This window comes from Peromyscus maniculatus, chromosome 7 (genome assembly GCF_049852395.1).
Source record: "Peromyscus maniculatus bairdii isolate BWxNUB_F1_BW_parent chromosome 7, HU_Pman_BW_mat_3.1, whole genome shotgun sequence".
Lineage (NCBI taxonomy): Eukaryota > Metazoa > Chordata > Mammalia > Rodentia > Cricetidae > Peromyscus > Peromyscus maniculatus.
Genome location: NC_134858.1, coordinates 16,748,536 through 16,767,485, shown reverse-complemented (window position 1 = coordinate 16,767,485; position 18,950 = coordinate 16,748,536). Strand labels below are relative to the sequence as shown.

Sequence of the window (18,950 nt, the reverse complement as noted above, 5' to 3'; positions counted from 1 at the left end):
CAGGCCCGTCCCGTGCAGCTGAGCTGCAGAAGCTGCTGAGAGCATGTCTGCAATGCGTGTCTCGTCCTGAAGACAATGCAGCCTGCTCGCTCTGCACTCTTTCCAACCCTCCTTCCAGTGGCGTCAATGCCTGGTTAGGGCTGAGCACTCAACCGTCACTTGATCTAAGGTCCCGAGAAGCCTTGAGTTCGCATCCACCTCCCTTCACTGGCCAGGCCAGGAGCTCTCGGGTCTCTCTCTCTCTCTCTCTCTCTCTCTCTCTCTCTCTCTCTCTCTCTCTCTCTCTCTCTCTCTCCCCCCCCTCTCTCTCTCTCTCCAGGGTCTCACTTTGTAGCAAGTGACCTTGAACTCGCAGTTGTCATGCCCCCTTGACCCCACTCCCACCCACCCCCACTCCCACCCACCCCCACCCTCCACCCACCCACACTCCTGAGTACTGGGATTATTGGTGTGAGTGATGACCTGGGATAGTTCACGGTGGTTGTTTTGAGACAGGTTTCACTTTGTAGCTCAGGCTAGCCTGGAGCTCATTTGTGTAGCCCAGGCTGATCTCAACTGGCAGTAATCCTCCTGCCTCAGACTCTCTTCCGGTGCTGAGTTTGCAGGTATGAGTCACCATTCATTCTTAGCTGCGTGTTTCTGTCTGTTTCAAATGATTCATCTAGTATACGGGAAAGGGCTAGGCAAAATATTGCCAGCAGCTGGTGCTGCTTCTTCTTCTTTTTTTTTTTTTTTTTTGGTTTTTCGAGACAGGGTTTCTCTGTGTAGCTTTGCGCCTTTCCTGGAGCTCACTTGGTAGCCCAGGCTGTCCTCGAACTCACAGAGATCCGCCTGCCTCTGCCTCCCGAGTGCTGGGATTAAAGGCATGGGCCACCACCGCCCGGCCAGCTGGTGCTTCTTAAAGGTAAATATGGGTACAGAGTGCCACAGGATCTGAGAGGTCCCTCAAACCCCCTGCAAAGGCTGCAGAATTATTTTCTGTGTCTGAGACACAGTCTGCTGTGGCCCAGGCTGTTCTCGGACTCGTTATGTAGCTGTGGCTGGTCTTCCACCTTCACTTCTGGAGTGCCAGTAATTCAAGTGTGCTCCCCCTGCCCCCACCCAAAGAGAGTGGTTTGAAAGGCAGCTGGGCATGGAGGCAAAAAACTCAAGCCTCAAATCTGCCTCCTCAAAGATAGAGCACAGTGCCAAGATGAAGGCGAGTTTGAGCCAAGGGAAAGGCTTTCAGCAGCGATGTGACAGGAAATGGTATGGGGGCCATAAAGATAGCTTAGTGGATAAACACACTGGCAGCCAAGCCTAGTGGCCTGAGTTCGAGCTCTGGTACCGAGATGATGGAGAGTGAGAACCCACTCCTGAAAGCTGTTCTCTGTTCTCCACACAAGCACACACTAGATAAAAAACAAAAATGTTAACACAAAACAAAAAGAACAGCAATAGGGCTGGAGAGATGGCTCAGAGGTTAAGAGCACCGACTGTTCTTCCAGAGGTCCTGAGTTCGATTCCCAGCAACCACATGGTGGCTCACAACCATCCATAATGAGATCTGGTGCCCTCTTCGGGCCTGCAGGAATATATGCAAACAGAACACGGTATATATAATAAATAAATAAATAAATCTTTAAACAACAACAACAAAACTTTAAGGGTGGGGTGTGGAAGATGCCTTTAACCCCGGCACTTGGGAGACAGAGGATCTCTATGAGCTGGAGGCCAACCTGGTCTACATGGTGATACCCTGTTTTATTTTGTTTTTTTAAATGCTCAGCATGGTGGTTTATGCTTTTAATCCCAGCACTCAGGAGGCAGAGGCAGACAGATCTCTGAGTTTGAGGCCAGCCTGGTCTACAGAGTGAGTTCCAGTACAGCCAGGGCTACACCGAGAAACCCTGTCTTGAAAAACCCCAAACAACAACAAAAAGCCAACTCAGCAAGCCACAGGTTGCCAGTCAGTAAGCAGCTCTCCTCAGGCCTCTGCTTCGCTCTGGTCTCCAAGCGCTTGCCTTAAGTTCCTGCCACGACTTTCCTCAGTGAGGGACTACAAGCTGTAGGATGAAATGCACAATTTCCTCCCGAAGTGGTGTTTGTCACAGCAGCGGAAACCTGACGTACAGCTTTCCCAGCACGCACTGGGCCCCATCTGTCCCTAGCACTAAATGAACTGGTTGTGGTGCTTGCCTGTCGTCCCAGCACTGGGGAGGTGGAGGCAGGAGGAACAGTGGCTTGACACCAGCCTGGGCTACACAAGACTCTGCTCCCCAGAAAAAGAGCGGAAGTATTTATCTGTAGCTTTCTGGGAAGCAGCGTTTGAAAGCTCACTGCTCCTACCCCAGCCGCCTGAGTGCCAGTGCCAGGCGTGTGCCACCTCTTCCCACGGCACAGCACAGCCCTTTTGTTTTGTTTTGTTTTGTTTTTTGTTTTTTTGAGACAGGGTTTCTCTTTTATAGCTTTGGAGCCTTTCCTGGAACTCACGCTGTAGCCCAGGCTGGCCTCGAACTTACAGAGATCCGCCTGGCTGTGCTCTCGAGTGCTGGGATTAAAGGCGTGCGCCACCACCACCCAGCCCTCACAGCCTTCTTACAGTCATATATTTGCATACAGTTTGATCATAAGTTAAACTACTGGCTGGTTCCAAGGAAAAATCAGTACCTAATCTTTGTACTTTTGAATTTCCTGTTATTTGTGTGGGGGTGTTGGCCTGCTAGTGTGTCAGCATACCGTGTGCCTGCCCGGGGCCTCAGAGGCCAGAGGAGGCTTTGGATCCCCTGGGACTGTGGACAGTTGTGAACAGCCACTTGTGTGCTGGGAATGGAACCCAGGTCTGATGGAAGGGCAGCCAGTGAGTGCCCTTAACCACTGAGTCAACTCTTTCCACTTAAATTTTGTTTTTAAAATTTTCCCATTTGTAGCCAGGCGATCATGGCACCCGCCTTTAATCCCAGCACTCGGGAGGCAGAGACAGGTGGATCTCTGTGAGTTTGAGGCCAGCCTGGGCTACAGAGCGAGTTCCAGGACAGACTCCAAAGCCACACAGAGAAACCCTGTCTCAAAAAAAAAAACAAAAAATTTAAATTAAAAAATTCCCATTTGTTGTGTTGTCTGGATTTTGCATTTCTGTAGTACGTTTTTATTTATTTATTTATTTTATTTTGCTTTTGTTTTTCAAGACAGGGTTTCTCTGTAGCTCTGGCTGTGCTGAACTCACTTTGTAGACCAGGCTGGTCTCAAACTCAGAGATCTGCCTGCCTCTGCCTCCCTAGTGCTGGAAATAAAGGTGTGAGCCACTATACACACACACACACACACACACACACACACACACACACACACACACGGCTCCAAGATCCAATTCTAAGTGCTGGGAATATAGGTCATTACTAGTGTGCTCAACTCCCTGTATTCCATCCCCACTAGCATCCCAAATAAATAAAGAACTTCTTGGAAAGCATGTTCCTATAGGCGGAGAGTCAAGCAAAGGGGGATTATGCCAGAGTTCTAGGGGTGTGGCTCTGTGGGAGGACAAGAAACAGCGTGGGAAATAGTTTCTGTTATTGTTGTTAAACCATGAACCCTGTTTAAATTCTTCCTTTGTACATTACGTCACGAGCAGTTTCTCCTCTCCCCGCTTTAAGGTGACACTAGCAGGGCTTTCAAGACGTCTTTGCAGCTGAGGGGACTTGCTGCCAAGCCTGAAGACCTGGGTTCAATACCCAGGACCCACATAATGGAAGAAGATCTCCTGCAAGCTGTCTTCTTCTTCTTCTTCTTTTTTTTGTTTTTAATTTATTATTCTCTTATATACATTGGTGTTTTGCCTGCATGTACGTCTGTGTGAGGGTGTCAGATCTTGGAGTTACAGACAGCTGTGAGCTGCCATGTGGTTGCTGGGAATTGAACTCAGGACCTCTGGAAGAGCAACCAGTGCTCTTAACCTCTGAGCCATCTCTCCAGCCCCCCCCCCTTTTTTTTTGTTTTTCGAGACAGGGTTTCTCTGTGTAGCTTTGTGCCTTTCCTGGATCTCGCTCTGTAGACCAGGCTGGCCTCGAACTCACAGACACCCGCCTGCCTCTGCCTCCCGAGTGCTGGGATCAAAGGCGTGCGCCACCACCGCCTGGCAAGAGCCTTCTTGATGCAAGTGATCTTCAGCCAGGCTTGTTGGCACACAACTGTGGCCCCATCTATTTGTGAATCACTTGCATTCAGTAGTTCAGGGGCAAGCCTGGGCAACAAAGCAAGACCCCAGAGTTTTTAGTTTTGGAGACAGAGTCTCATGTAGAGCAGGCTAGCCTGGAATCCAAGACGTAGCTGAGCCTGGCCTTGAACTCATGCTCTTCCTGCCTCTACCTCCCCTACTATTAGGATTACTGGTGGCTAAAAACCTTAGTTTTCGAGGAGGGAGAGAGCGAACCAGCCTTCGATGTGGTAATTTCATGTTTGTATTCCCAGCGCTTGCGAGGGTGAGGTGGAAAGATTGCTGCGAGTTTAAGCCCAGCGTTTGGTGCATCAGGAGTTTCAGGCAGGCCTCATGTTCAAGACCAACCTGGGTGTGGTGCCCATGCCTGTAATTTCAGCCCTTCGGAGGTTGAGGCAGGAGGATTGTCGGGAATTACTGGCTATTCTAGCTATAGAGTGAGACACTGGCTTCTAGTCCCATCACCCCAAACAAGGCTGAGTGGAGTTTAACAAGTTCCGGATGCTCTCCCCTGGACCTCTCGGCCAGTTTGGGTCCCAGCGCTTTGCGGCGCACGAGACGCGCGTGTCCGCCTTTGTCCACAGGGCGGCGCTGTGCCCACCGCGGTCTGGGCCGCTCTGGGCTGCGGCGGCGGCGGCACCGGAAGCCTCGTTCTCCCCGCGCTTCCGCTCTCTACCCGGGCTGGGAGCTGCGTGGAGCTGGACTTGGCGATGCCGACCGGCGACTTTGAGTGAGCCTGGGGGGTGGCGGGTCCTCCGGAGCGGCGGTGGGGGCGGCCGTGGGCGTGGGGCGGGCCGGGCGGCCGGGACCCGCTCACCGATCCCGTGTTCCCGCAGCTCGAAGCCCAGCTGGGCCGACCAGGTGGAAGAGGAGGGCGAGGACGGTGAGTGCGGCGCCGCGCGCCGTCCCGGGGAGGCAGGGTCCCCAAAGCGCCCGGCGTTCCGGGCCTGTGGCTGACTTCCCCCCCTCCCGACAGACAAGTGCGTCACCAGCGAGCTCCTGAAGGGAATCCCTCTGCCCACCGGCGACACCAGTCCCGAGCCCGAGCTGCTGCCCGGAGGTGAGTGACATCCGTCCTGCCCTCTCCCTCCCCCCCTCCTCCCCCCCAGTCTGCTTCCCGGCCGGTCCCTGTTACCCGGGACACTCAGGTGCTGTCACCTCCCGCAGACCCACTGCCGCCTCCCAAGGAAGTCATCAACGGGAACATAAAGACGGTGACCGAGTACAAGATAGATGAGGACGGCAAGAAGTTCAAGGTGGGGCTGCGGCGGCCGCAGAGGGTCGGCGTGCCTCCGTGCGCGGGGCCACTGCGGTGGGTGGGGAGGGGTGCGAGTGGTGGTTTGGATTGGCGAGCACGGTTTCGAGACTCCGGAAGCGCCCCTCTCGCTTTCCTCTTCAGATTGTCAGAACCTTCAGGATTGAGACCCGGAAGGCGTCCAAGGCCGTGGCAAGGAGGAAGGTGAGACCCTCCTGGCTCGTTTTGGTGTGAGTGGGGGAGGGGGTCCCCAGGACTGACCCAGAGGGTTTGGGAAGCCCTCACTTGTTGATGTAGAATTAAGGTTTAGTGTCAGGCCCTGAAAACTTAGGGCCCGGGAGTAGATGAGGTTAGACCCCCCCCCCCTTTGTGCGCTCCTGTGCACGGTATCATTCCTCTGGCACATTCCTCTTGGTGTGAGATGGTCTCTTATCATCTGGAAGTAGATCAGGCTGTCTGGCCGTCTACCCCCAGGGATCCCGCTGTCTCCACCTCCTTCCTGGCCAGCACTGAGGCTCCAAGTACATGCCTCTGCGGCCAGCTTCTCGTTGTGGGTGCTCGGGGTTGGACTCTGACGGGCACTTTTGTGACAGATGCTCCGGAGACATCCAGCCCTCTTGGACTTTTGTTTTGTTTGTTGTTATTTCTGAGAGGCTCTTGCTGTCTAGTCTCCAAATTCTCATTGCTTCCGCCTCAGCCTCCTGGGTCCTGTCTGCCTGCAGGAACAAGCAGCCTCTTTCTCAAGGGGCAAGGGCCTCTGGAGGAAGGGCAGCCACAATTAAAGCCAGGCTCCACTCCAGGCATTTAGCAAGGCATGGCTTCCCAACCTGTAGACCAGGCTAGGGAGGCAGGGAGCTCTGTGGTCCCATTGTACAGGAAGGAAGTGAATCTCAGGTTTAACTAGCTCGAGGATCCTGTGATCTGAGTGACTCCTGGACATGTGCAGCCTCATCCCTGTGGGAGCTGGTCCATGGACTGCCCAGAAACTGCCAGCGGCACAGATGTGTGCCGGCACATTCTGAATCTTCCTACTGCCTCCTGGAGGTTTTTCTTCTCTATTTGTGGTGTGTGTGTGGGGGGGTGCGCGGTGCGTGGGGGTCATGAATGCCTGTATATTCACACACAGGCCCGAGGAGGATGTCAGGTGACGGCCCTGTCATCACTCTCCACCTTACTCTCTAGATAGTGTCCCCTGCCCCGAGCCATGCTTAACTCTATATGAGAGTTTGGGATCAAACTCAGGTTCTTGAGTATACAACAAACAGTTTTATACACTGAATCACCTCACCAGCAACTTTTTTTTTTTTTTTATACTTTTTCTTTCTTCTTCCCCCCCCCTCCCTGGAGACAGGGCCTCGTATAGCATAGCCCCGGCTGGTTTTGAACTTGTATATCTCAGGATGACCTTAAGCTCAAAATCTTCCTGTTTCTACTTCCAAGTGTTAGGGTGACGGTTATGTACCACCACGCCTAGCTTAGGAAATGTGAATTGTCACCGTTATCACGTGGAAGGCCTCTGGGGAGACTAGGTGTAGGATTCAAGGCCCTGACATGGTTGTCTGTCTGGGGTACCCCACTGTGGGGTCCTTTGTCCTCACTGTCCCCATCCTTCTGGGAGCCCAGAACTGGAAGAAGTTTGGCAACTCGGAGTTTGACCCACCAGGGCCCAATGTGGCCACCACCACAGTCAGTGATGACGTCTCCATGACATTCATCACTAGCAAAGAGGTGAGCAGGGTGAGGCTGAAGACCCAGAAGTGCAGTGGGTGGTGGGGTGGGCACAGCAGCCCCTCTGAGCCACCCTCCCTGTTCCCCACCAGGACCTGAACTGCCAGGAGGAGGAAGACCCAATGAACAAGCTCAAGGGCCAGAAGATTGTGTCCTGCCGCATCTGCAAGGGCGACCATTGGACCACCCGCTGCCCTTACAAGGACACACTGGGGCCCATGCAGAAGGAGCTGGCTGAGCAGCTGGGCCTGTCCACCGGGGAGAAGGAGAAGCTGCCGGGAGGTGTGAGCCTGGGGCACCTGGGAGGGGCCTCAGTTTCTCCTTTTTTAGTGTGCTGTTTTCTGTCTGTGGCCAGGTTTGAGCGGCCTGCGTCTGGGCGCCCTCCTAGACACCTCATTTGCTCGGGGCATGGTTGTCGCGATGTAAATGTGGCTAGTATCTTATTCTAACGTGTGTGTGTGTGTGTGTGTGTGTGTGTGTGTGTGTGTGTGTGTGTGTGTGTGTGTAGGTGTAGGTCGGTATCTGATGTGTCTTGTGGGTAGCTCCCTCTGTGACTTGCATGGAGCTTTGCCTGTGCCCATCCTGACAGCCCAGGAATGCCCTCAGTTGCGGGCCTGCAGTGCTGGCTGTGGTGTCAGGACCACGTCTGCCCTGTGGCTTGTTCGCTTTACCCGTGTTGTCAGCAGAGACTTTGAAGGGTGGTAGCATCCTGGGTGTGACCTTTGGGTCGCCAGAGGATGACCGGAAGCCTGCAGCTGGAGGGCTGGGGCGGCATGTGACTTTGCTGCTGCTTTCCAGAGCTGGAGCCTGTGCAGGCTGCCCAGAACAAGACGGGGAAGTACGTGCCCCCGAGTCTCCGGGATGGGGCCAGTCGCCGTGGGGAGTCCATGCAGCCAAACCGCAGAGGTGAGGGGCTAGGGATCGCCTCGGTAGCAAGTAGACGACTGGACGCCCTGTGGTTATCCTGCATGTGGGCGTGGGGTCTAGCCATGGCATGCTCCTCATGTCGCCTCGCCCTGCCTTGCCCACAAAGCTGATGACAACGCCACCATCCGCGTCACCAACCTGTCTGAGGATACGCGGGAGACTGACCTCCAGGAACTCTTCCGGCCTTTTGGCTCCATCTCTCGCATATATTTGGCCAAGGACAAGACCACTGGCCAGTCCAAGGTGGGTGGGCTGGTCTGGGGAGTGGGTGGCTGGATAACGGGGGTCCTGGGGGCCACTCCTTATCCCCGCCTGTCTGCCCTGCCCCCAGGGTTTTGCTTTTATCAGCTTCCACCGCCGGGAGGATGCCGCTCGTGCCATTGCAGGGGTGTCTGGCTTTGGCTATGACCACCTCATCCTCAATGTTGAATGGGCCAAGTAAGCCGTCCTCCCCACCCCCACGCCCTCCTTTGCCCGCTGTGGTCCTGCTCCAGTTAGCTGGTTGCCAGGCAGGCCTGTCTGAGGGGAGGTCCTTTGTTGTGCTCTGGGAAAAACTGCCAGACTTGATGCCACTGTTCCTGAGCAGGCGAGGGCTGGGCTTCCCTGGTGTGTGTGTCAAGTCTCAGGTACTCTTTAGGGTCACAAGTCCCCACCCGCATTCTTACCACCTGCCTCCTCCCTCTTTCCAGGCCATCAACGAACTAAAAAGACACCTGCTGCCTGCTGCTGTCCCCCAGACCCTCAGGGACAGAAAGCTTCCATTAAACAGACTCCAAACACACTTATGTCTTGCTTGTTCTCATGGTCTCCCTTGTTGTGTGGGGGGGACCAGGAAGAAGGGGTGGAGCTGGCCCCTCCCCCAGGCTGAGGTCTTGTAAGGGACCTGCCTGGGTGGCAGGCAGCCTCCCCTGGTGAGGGCTAGCTGGGGGATCCTTGGCACTAAAGGGCTGCTGTCACAACCCAGCTGTGGTGAGGCGGCTTCGGCTAGATCAGGTCATGGGCTCAGCTGGCTTTGGGGAGCGGTTGGACCTGCTAGAGGCAGGTCCTGGTGAGGGTTTCGGCGGCATGGGTGGCAGCGCAGGCTGGGTGCCACGGCCATGTAGAGCAGGGGGTGCATGCACGTGGCCAGGGGCACGAGTATGCGTGTGGCCTGGTAGCCAAAGAAGGCCCCCAGGTGGACCGCCTCTGCAGCCTCTGTCTCATTGGTGAAGCTGGGGCAGCGAGCCATCCAGCGCAACTTGGCATCCACATGGAGCATTTGTGTGATGTGGTAGGGCGCATAGGAGCAGGCGTACAGAGCCACACCACTGGTCACCAGCACTACCACATGAACCTTCTGGGCTGTGCTCATGCCCTGGCTGCGCAGCACCACCAACCCCAGGGAGATGTAGGCCATGAGTGTGAGCAGCAGAGGCAGGATGCCACCCAGGCACGCCAGCACCAGGCTGTAGGTTCTGAAGGTTCCTAGCTGGCCTTTCAGCACCCCCAGGCACTTGACACAGGCCTTCGGATTCATCGTACTGCATGTCCCAGGGCCTTGCTGGGGCTTGTTCTGGTGGGAGAAGCTGAGCATGGGGGCAGCCATGAGAATGGCCAAGGCCCAGCAGGCGACACTGACGGCCCAGGCGTGCTTGGGCCGCAGGTGTTTCCGAGTAAAGAAAGGATGCACCACCGCCATGTATCTGCTGAGGCTGATGCAGGAGATGAAGATGATGCCCCCCAGCAGGTTGCAGGTGGAGACGAAGCGCTCCAGGCGGCAGGCCGCCTCCCCGAAGCTCCAGTTTTTGGGGGGGTAGAAGTAGGCGGCCAGAGGCGGCAGTGTGAGTGCATAGCACAGGTTGCTGACTGCCAGCTGTGCAGAGAAGACCACAGCTGGGTGCCAGGGCCTCTGCTCTTGGGTGATAAAGCGGTACAGGGCCAGGCCATTGCCCCCTGCTGACACCAGGAACTCTGCGATCAGGATGGCCCAGAGGTAGCCCTCCTGAAAGTGCCTGTATTCCCGATCAGCAGCCTCCATAAAATTTTCTGGGCAGGAGAGCTCGGTACCTGTGGGCAGAGTAACCGACTGAGCCACAGCCTGCCTCAGCCTGCCTCCTGCATTTGCATGCATACCAGGTCCTGCCAGTGGTGAGCAGGTGGAGGCCTGCATGCCAATGCAACCTGGCAGGGCCTTATCACTGCCTGTAAGGGGACCAGCCTATCCTCAGGTGGAATGGGCCAGGGTCAGTCTGGTTTTGAAACCAGCTGGAACAGCACAAGACCCTGTGATGAGTCTGCACAGAGCCTGTAGTCAGCATCCAGAGTAGTTCCCCGCCACACCGCCCTCCTGCCAGCACCAGGTTAAACCAGAGGGCACCCCAGATACCAGCCAGGGGTCACCTTACCATTTCCCAACAACCCAACCCCCAATCTCAGAGCCTTCTGTGTTCCCACACACACTATGCCCTTCTCACCGACCAGGTGGCCTCTTCGAAGTTCCACATGCAGTGCAGACCGCCTCTGACCTGGCCACCCCAAACTCGGCAGTCTGCAGAACCCTCCCGATCCTTAAGAGACATCCCTCTGAGCTGGGATCTGGCGAGGTACCAGTCAGCCCCACAAGGCACGTGTCCCATCTCTTAACTGGCTGAGGGCTAGCTTACCTGAGCGGGCAGCCATGGTCCTCACAGGAGCTCTGGGTTACACAAAGTACCTCCTGGGTTCCCAGCAGTGTGGCCACCAGCCCATCTCAACTTGCACAGCCAGTCAGGGTGACACCTCCCACCTAGCCCACTTCCTTCTTGTTCCATCAGGGCTGGGCTTGTCTGTCTCTTGGCCTGTCACAACTAAGTACTGTTAGCCCCGTCCCCGCCCCAGCCAGAGAGCAGACTCAGAGTGCCACATTCAGGTTTATTGGAGGTAAGAACTGGGTAGCTCCTTTATGAAAGGAAACCGGGCCGCACTGGAAGCCAGGGCAGCTCCCGGGCCCCAATCTGGGGCATCTGTGGTCCATCCACTGCCAACCAGGCTCAGGTTCCTCTCCTTGATGGCCGACCCGGGTCCTGGCGTGCGGCTCTGGGTCCCGGCTTGATCTTGACTCCTTGGGGTCTACCCTTCGGCTTTGGCGGCCGCCAGTTGCCACCCTTTCCCCGGCCTGAGCCAGGCCTCTGCACCTTTCCTCCCCGCCTCTTGCCTGGAGGTCCCCCCTGGCGTCTCCGCTTGGCCACTCTGGGAAACATGTCTGCAGGGAGAGAAACGGTCAAGGTCCTCATCCTCAACAAGAAATAAAGGCCCCGGGGTCACCAGCACAGCCCCTGCCACACACCCTCGTCAGGCTCCTCGCCCACAGCTTGGCGGAAGTACTCGGCGTCATCCTCCTCCTCCTCTACCTGGCTTGCCCCCACGGCCTCTGGGGGTGGCCCGGGGTCCTCAGCATCGCTGTCACCATCGGCCCCCGCACGGGCTCGCTTCATGCCTGCCAGGCTCTTCTTCCTGGAGGACCAGAGTGCCGTGGGTGAGCTTGCTTTCATGGCGAGCCCACCCCTCTGCCCACTGCCCTGGCATACTTGTGGGCCTCACGCAGCTCCCGCTTGCGCTCCAGGTTCGCAGCCTGCTGGTTCTGCCGCTGTGCCTTGAGCCGCAGCTTCTCCTCCTTTGCGGCCAGGATGGCCTGCAGCTCCTCCTCAGTCTTGTGCACTGGGAACAAAGACCAGGCACACCTGTCAAGACCACAACGGGACCTAGCGCTGCTCTCAGACCGGCCTCAACCCGTGCCCTTACCAAAACTGTGGAAGAGGACATTGCCGGTCCCAACACCCTCCTGGATCTTAATGAGCTGCAGTGTCATCCGGGGCCCAATCTGTAGATACATGGACGGGACAATCAGGCTGGCCTCCTGACTGAAGGCTGTGGCCGTGGGAGCCACCGTGAGCCGCCCCTCACCTCTGTCAGTCGGATGGCACTCTGCTGGGCTTGCATGTTGCCGCGGCCAGCCACAGCCTGGGGCAGTTCGGTGATATTGTGCTCGCCATCTGGCTCCACCTCACTCTCTGACAGTCCCGCACCCCTGTGTGGCACAGCAGGTTACCTTGGGTGCTCCACAGGCCAGCTCTGGGACCCCTGAGCTGCACTGCCACCCACCCCGAGCCTTCCTCACGTGGCCAGCAGCTCACTGATATCCTGCAGTCGGCTCATGTTGGGAAACTTCTCCTGCAGGAGCTTCTTCATGCCGCGGCTTGCACCCACAGGCACCACTTTGATGCTGCTGCAGGAGGAGCAGAGGGAGGAGGGGAGGGTCACAGGGTCCAGGGGCCGCTCCTTGCCCTCTCCCTTCTGGGCGTGCATCAGGGCGTTTACTTTGAGTCTGAGCAATCACAGGGTCTCAGCAGCAGAGCTCTCATCAGGTGCACGGGGTACCCCACCTTGAGTCCCTCCCACCTCCACTCACTAGTGTCGGAAGTCCAGCTCTTGGGAGTCCGGGTTGTAGTTGATGAGGAGGCAGCGCTTAATGGTGTTTAGGTTCACCTGGAGGGCCAGAGAGGGGGCCTCTGAGCTCTAAGTGCTGAAGCCAGGGCCTCCCTTCAGCAGCCTGTATCTGCACAGGTGCTAGGGATGCCCACAGGCGGCAGGGGCTGCAACCAGTGTCCACAGACTGACTGGAGCGCTGGCCACCAAAGCCAACCTTCAGACTTCTTCTAAGTGGGACCTTGTAATGAGCCTAATCTGAGAACCAACGGGGCCAGGGCTTAGCAGCTGAAACTCAAGTCATGCTGGGCTGGGTGGAGGAGGCAAAACGATTACAAGTCTAAGGGCAGCCTGGGCTAACACAAGACCTGGTCTAAAGAAAAATGGGCAGAGATGTGGCTCAGGTGGCAGAGTGCTTGCCTATGGTTCACAAAGCCCAAGTCTGATCACCAACACCTAAAGCCAGGTGTACTGAGCATGCAAGAGATGGCGGGCCAGAAGTTTAAGTCCAGCCTCAGCCACACAGGAAGTTGGAAGCCAGCCTGAGATACAGGAGATCCTCACAAAATCACACCAACTCCAGCTCTGCCTTTGAATTTAAGATCACGTTAGTCACTTCACACCTATGAGTCTCTCCACACCATGGGGACATGACATGGGCCTGCAATACCTGCTCCCTACCCAACCGCCCACCCCCAGCAGCTGCCAAGAGAGCTGGCCCACCGTGTGCACGTTGATGGATGGGAACAGGTTCTGGAACATGGTGGCCATGAGCTTGATGTGCATGCCCTGAGGGCCAAAGCTGTTGAGCACCAGGAGAGGCGGGTGGTTGAACTGCTGCTCATGCATCCGGTGTCGGCGCAGGGAAGAGACAACGTCCCGTACCAGTGTGTACTGAGGGGAGGGCGGGAGAAGCTGAGGACCGTCTGTGTGACCAGGGCCCGCCCCAGGCAAGCCGGGCTCTCCTATCACCTCTGCCCCTCACCTTGTTGATCTGGAAGGTCAAAGTGGGGCCTCCTGGGAGACGCATCAGCTTCTGCCAGGGAAAGGACGGGTGAGGGAGGAGGGTTCCGGCGAGGGGGTAGGGCGAGGGGGAAGCTGTGCTCCATCGCTTCAGAGCGTTTACTTTGAAGCCAGCATCACGAGAGCTCAGGGCGGTGCGTTCATCATGAGGCAGGAGCGGCTGGGGCTGAGGGCGGGAAGGGCATGGCGCCCACTCACCAAGTACACACTGCTGTCTGTTTTGCTCAAGATGAGGAAGTGCGTGACCCCGAGGGGGCCGGCCACTGCCACACAGTCCTTCAGGGAGTTCTTCTTTCGCACCTGATAATTAGACAAAGAAATGGATGCAGGTATTTTTTATTAAGCAAGGCAGCTTAAACTGAGGCTTCTGAGGTGGTATTTCTGACCATCCCCCAACTTTCGGGGGGGGGGGGGGGCTGGGGACTTAACTGTATTCCTCGGCTCCAGCTCCAGCACTCAAACATAATTTTAAAAAGTATCCACTTTGTGTGCAGTCTCGGAGGGGCGCACAGGCGGAGGTCAGAAGACAACCTTCAGGGGCTGGAGAACCCTCCACTATGTGGGTCGCGAGGATTGACCTCGGGCTAAGCTGCAGGCCCCCTCTGCCGGGGAGTCAGCTCTTGACTGCGCCCCGCCCCGGGACCCCGGGGCCCCGGCCCTTTATTTTTTACACACAAGGTTAAGGTACGCCTCCCTTCTCTTCCCCAGCGCTGCGATTTCGGCTGGACCTCGTCGTGCCTACTTCCAGCGGGGCTGGGGACGCAGCCGGGGCCTCCCAAGGGAAGGCAGGCGCTCTGCCCCTGAATCGAACCACGAACCCCTGGCCCCAAGACCTCGCCGGGGTTCCTCGCTGCAGCCGCGAACCCCGGGACCGGAGCTCGGAGGGCGGGGGAGGAGGGGATGCAGACCTGCAGGCGGGTGGCGGTGAGCGGCTCCATGACCCGCCGCACATCCAGGCTGAGCTGCTGGACGCTGCGACCCGCCCGGCCTCGCGTGAACACGAACGAGTGCGGCTGCGCGGCGTAGGCCTCGAGGTTGCGGAGCTGGGCCTGGGCGCGAGCGCGCTTCTGGTGCCGGGACTGCAGGGGCGACAGGCGGGCGGTGAGGGCCCGGGCCCCGCTCGCGACCCCACCCGCGCCCGACGCCCGCCCCGGCCCAGGCGCCTCACCCGTCCCGACTGCCCCATGCTGCCGGCTTCCCCACGAGGTGGCCGCGGAAGCTGCTTCCGGCGCGCACCGCTCACTTCCGAGGCCGGAAGGCCGACTGCACACGCTCTGTGCGGCCCACTTCCGGCGCCGCGTGGCTCGTCTGCGTCCCATTTCCGGCGCTCCCGCCAGTGACGTCAAGCAGCGGTCCTGGGCGCTAGGCGGCTGGGGGGGAGCAGGACCTAAGTCTTTACAGGGATTGCTAGAGATGCCACGCCCATTTCTGCGGGAACGGGGTGGGCCGCCCAGCACTTGGGGGTTCGAATCCCCATCCTGAATGTTTCTGCAAGTGTGCGACCCTCTCTCTCCTTTACCTCCTCCTTCCAGGCCGGCCTGCAACTAACAGATCCGCTTGCTTATGATGAGCTGTGGGATTAGAGGCATGTGCCACTATGCCTGGCTGGACAGGGTTATTTATATATATTATATAAATTATACACACACACACACACACACACACACACACACACACACACACACACACACACACACATATATCACAGTGTAGCCCTGGCTGGCTCAGCTCGCATAGATCCCCTGGCCTCTGTCTTCCAAGCTCTGGAATTAATGGCGTACACCACGTCTGCTCCCTTCCCAAATAAACTGCACTTAATTATCTGTGGCGGTACGCATGCCAAAGCACACATGGGGAGGCCAGGGGGTAACTAGTAAGAGCTGGTTCTCTCCTCCCATCATGTGAAGCCTGGAGATGGAATTCAGGTATCCAAACTTGGTGACAGGTGGCTCTCTACCCACTGAGCCATCTCTCCAGATCTCTAAAAATGTTTTAAATTATTTCCTATTACTTTAAACGGTTTCTTACTATTTTATGTGCATGGGTACTTTGCCTGCACGGATGTTTGTGTGCCATTTCCATGTTTGGTGCCTGAGGAGGCCAGAAGAGGGCACCCGGAAGAGGGAACTGGAGTTACAGACAGTTGTGAGCTGCCACGTGGGTGCTGGGAATTGAACCTGGGTCCTCTAAAAGAGCAACAAGTGTGTTGGGTGGTGGTGGTGCACGCCTTAAATCCCCTTACGGATTTTCTTACATCCTTAGGTCGACTCTTCCTTCATCTTCTTTCTTCCCTCCCTCCCACTTCCTTCCTGTCTCTCTTTTCTCCTCCCAAGTCTTTCACCATGCAGCTAGCCTTGGACTCGGCATCCTCCTGCCGGGGAGGGCATCTTGTGGCATCCATCTCCCCATCTGTTGTATTTTAACAACCGTTTCCTCTACTCTGAGGTTCCTAACAGACTCCTAACTAAGTGTCCTGTGTCCCTGCCCTCAGTAAAGAAAAATGCCTTACTGATCCTGAGCACACCGGTCCCTGGCACTTGGGATCAGTCAGCCGATGGATTGAGCCCTGAGTGGTCCCTGATCACCGTCTCCCAGATCCTGAGGGCCAGCTCTGCTCCCCAGGGTCCCTGTCTGCAGATGGGTGGAAGCATTGAAGCTTCCTCTGGAAGCCAAGCACTCTGCATCTTGACTCACCCCCTTCCCATTTGTACCCCCCCACACACTATGGTGGCCTCAGGACTCTGGCTTCTCCGCCCCCCTAAAAAAAAAAAAACCCTTTTAGTGAAGGGAGGGATACTCACCTCAAGGCTTAGCATCTTGTCTCCTCCCAGGAGCCTTTATCAGTTAGGCCTCTTCCTAGCTCTCCCTCTTTACCTCCTATTTTGCCTCCCTACCCCACCCAGCTTCCTGTTATTACCCCCTCTTCACCCTCTTCAACGTCGTCACCAACTGTCCCTTCTCATTCTCTAAACTGTCCTTTCTCACGTCCCTGTCTCATCCACCTGAGCCCCGTTCCTGCCTCCTCGGCTCTCTGGTCCTTTAGCCCTTTTCTGTGACTCCGGAGGCTTCTTCTCTCTGTTGGTAATGGAGAAGCAAAGGGGCCATGCAGTCCCTGCTGTAGCCCGGGGCTGGCAGGTGCTTTCCAGTCTGGAGCAGTCCTTTCCTCTCCTGGCCCTGGGGTGTGCTCAGTTTAGGGGAGTTGAGGATCTCGCTAAGCAAGGAGAGGCCACTTTGCCCAGTGCAGGTCTGGTGGGAGATTCTGGGTCTGGGCTGTGGAGTCTGTCTCTGGGCAGCGACTCCACAGACATCTACTCTTGTTCTGTCCCTGCATGGTTTACCTGAAATGAAAATGTGACCGTGAGAGAAAGGGAATCTGTAAAAGGATGTGAGCATTGCTGTGCAGTGTGTGTATTGTGCAGCATGTGCTTGACTAGATGGTGCTAAGGCAGGTGTGGCTACACAGACCCAAGCTATTTTTAAGGTGTGCAGGAGTGTGAGCAGTTTCATCCTTCGCTTTTTCTTTTATTTTTTTGAGACAGGGTCTCACTCACTATGTAGACAGACTAGCCTGGAACTCACAGAGATCCACCTGACTCAGCCTCCTGAGTGCTGGGATAAAAGGCTTGTGCCACTACACCCGGTGAATAGTTAATGACTGCGGTGGTGTGAATATTTGAATGTGTGGTACCCAGTTGGTGAAACAATTTGGGAAGGATTAGGAGGTGTGGCCTTGTTGGAGGAGGTGCGTCACTGGAGCTGGGCTTTGAGGTCTCCAAAGGCCACTCTAGGCCTAGTGTCTCTCTCTCTGCCCCCTGCTTGTGGATCAAATGTAAGCTTTCATTTGATCATGTCTGTCTGCTCCCTGCCATGATGGTCATGGACTCACCCTCTGAAACTGTAAGCAAGCTTCCAGTTAAATGCTTTCTTTTGTAAGTTGACTTGGTCATGGTGTCTCTTCGGAGCAGTAGAACAATGATCTAAAGATCTAAGACAGTGATTTAAAACAAAGAACCTCCGTCTGCTTAGAAATGCCCTGTGTATACTGCTAGGAGCACCAGGAACTGTGGTAAAATATTATTTTAACGTGTGTTACTTTTGTTTATGTTGAATTTGCTTAGCTCTGTGAAACTGTGTTACCGGGCCTGTGTAAAACATCTGATGGTCTAATAAAGAACTCAATGGCCAATGGTGAGGCAGGAGAAAGGATGGATGGGGCTGGCAGGCAGAGAATATATAGAAGGAGAAATCTGGGCGGTAGAAGGAAAGAGAGGAAGGAGGGAGGACTTCAGGGGTCAGCTACCTAGCCACCCAGCTACACAGTGGGAGCTGGGTGTCGGGCTCCCAGAAGAGCAGAAACACCAACAGGGAACTCCCTGCACATACCGATAAGAGCAGCTTGCCTGACAAGAAAGTCTACATAATAATGAGAACATCTGCGGTCAGGAGCCAGGAGAAACCTGACCAGGTCAGCATATGATAAAAACATCTGCTGGCATGTCTTGGCCCTGGACTACAAACATGGATAAAAATTTCCATCTTCCCTCTGCCTCTAAAACCCCAAGCCCCCTGTGCCTGGGCAGTCTGTACTTCTGCAGTAAGGGCAGTGGGCTTCTGTTGAGCTCGCTCTCCTTTCTTTTAATTTGACATTGCCTACGTCAATCCTCATCTAATCCCCCCCCCCCCCCCTTTAGATAGGGACTTACTGGAACTCACAGAGCTCTAACTGCCTCTGCCTCCCAGGTGAACTGTGATTAAGCATGTGCCACCACATCTTGAGGTTTTGTTTTCTTCTTTTTTTTTTTTTTTTTTTTGGTTTTTTTTTTTTTTTTGGATTTTCGAGACAGGGTTTCTCTGCGTAGCTTTGCGCCTTTCCTGGAGCTCACTTGGTAGCCCAGGCTGGCCTCGAACTCACAGAGATCCTCCTGGCTCTGCCTCCCGAGTGCTGGGATTAAAGGCGTGCGCTACCACCGCCCGGCGAGGTTTTGTTTTCTTCTTGGAGTACAGTACCAACACAGGACCTTCCAAGTGCTCTACCACTGAGCCACGCCCCAGCCCCTCATTGGGGGATTCTAGGCAGGGGCTCCACCACTGAGCCACACCCCAGCCCCTCACTGGGGGGTTCTAGGCAGGGGCTCCACCACTGAGCCACACCCCAGACCCTCACTGGGGGGTTCTAGGCAGGGGCTCTACCACTGAGCTACATCCCAGCTCTTCACCGGGGGATTCTAGGCAGGGGCGCTACAGTTGAGGCACACCTCTAGCCTGGCTGCCAGGGTTAAATGAGGAACAAGCTTTACCCCTTAAGAGTGTCCCCAACACCAGGCAGGTTGCTCACTGATACCCATCATTATCATTTTAGTGTGTCATAGTTGTCTGAGTCTG

At 56.0% G+C, this 18,950-nt stretch overlaps 3 protein-coding genes and 2 non-coding genes across 5 annotated transcripts; 1 reads left to right on the top strand and 4 right to left on the bottom strand.

Moving 5' to 3' along the window:
• The first annotated feature begins 4,812 nt into the window (after positions 1-4,812).
• On the top strand, positions 4,813-8,883 carry Eif3g (eukaryotic translation initiation factor 3 subunit G). The gene is made up of 11 exons (XM_006987033.4): positions 4,813-4,922; positions 5,029-5,075; positions 5,169-5,252; positions 5,360-5,448; positions 5,592-5,651; positions 7,071-7,175; positions 7,268-7,457; positions 7,974-8,081; positions 8,209-8,345; positions 8,434-8,540; positions 8,792-8,883. The coding sequence occupies exons 1-11, from the start codon at positions 4,903-4,905 to the stop codon at positions 8,805-8,807; spliced, it is 963 nt and encodes a 320-aa protein (XP_006987095.1). The 5' UTR covers positions 4,813-4,902; the 3' UTR covers positions 8,808-8,883.
• Positions 8,884-8,971: 88 nt separating this feature from the next.
• Positions 8,972-10,884, bottom strand: P2ry11 (purinergic receptor P2Y11). Its single transcript, XM_076575766.1, has 2 exons — positions 10,745-10,884; positions 8,972-10,148 (listed from the first exon to the last, which is right to left on the bottom strand). The coding sequence occupies exons 1-2, from the start codon at positions 10,758-10,760 to the stop codon at positions 9,097-9,099; spliced, it is 1,068 nt and encodes a 355-aa protein (XP_076431881.1). The 5' UTR covers positions 10,761-10,884; the 3' UTR covers positions 8,972-9,096.
• Positions 10,885-10,977: 93 nt separating this feature from the next.
• On the bottom strand, positions 10,978-14,882 carry Ppan (peter pan homolog). The gene is made up of 12 exons (XM_006987034.4): positions 14,737-14,882; positions 14,477-14,647; positions 13,767-13,868; positions 13,531-13,581; positions 13,269-13,439; positions 12,529-12,605; positions 12,238-12,345; positions 12,024-12,147; positions 11,862-11,940; positions 11,648-11,777; positions 11,407-11,573; positions 10,978-11,322 (listed from the first exon to the last, which is right to left on the bottom strand). The coding sequence occupies exons 1-12, from the start codon at positions 14,752-14,754 to the stop codon at positions 11,111-11,113; spliced, it is 1,410 nt and encodes a 469-aa protein (XP_006987096.1). The 5' UTR covers positions 14,755-14,882; the 3' UTR covers positions 10,978-11,110.
• On the bottom strand, positions 12,415-12,494 carry LOC121831247 (small nucleolar RNA U105B). The gene has a single exon (XR_006074622.1). It is a non-coding gene; the product is annotated as a small nucleolar RNA U105B (small nucleolar RNA).
• Positions 13,643-13,725, bottom strand: LOC121831242 (small nucleolar RNA SNORD105). Its single transcript, XR_006074617.1, has one exon. It is a non-coding gene; the product is annotated as a small nucleolar RNA SNORD105 (small nucleolar RNA).
• Positions 14,883-18,950: the final 4,068 nt, after the last annotated feature.

Excerpts from the sequence above, each read along its gene's own strand:
- Ppan (XM_006987034.4), bottom strand. Across the intron at positions 12,606-13,268 it reads CATCCATCAACGTGCACACG|GTGAACCTAAACACCATTAA; the intron begins GTGGGCCAGCTC and ends CTGGCCCTCCAG. Across the intron at positions 11,574-11,647 it reads GAGCTGCGTGAGGCCCACAA|GAAGAAGAGCCTGGCAGGCA; the intron begins GTATGCCAGGGC and ends CTGGTCCTCCAG.
- Eif3g (XM_006987033.4), top strand. The coding sequence starts at position 4,903 with ATGCCGACCGGCGACTTTGA. Across the intron at positions 7,176-7,267 it reads CATTCATCACTAGCAAAGAG|GACCTGAACTGCCAGGAGGA; the intron begins GTGAGCAGGGTG and ends GTTCCCCACCAG. Across the intron at positions 8,346-8,433 it reads AGACCACTGGCCAGTCCAAG|GGTTTTGCTTTTATCAGCTT; the intron begins GTGGGTGGGCTG and ends CCCTGCCCCCAG.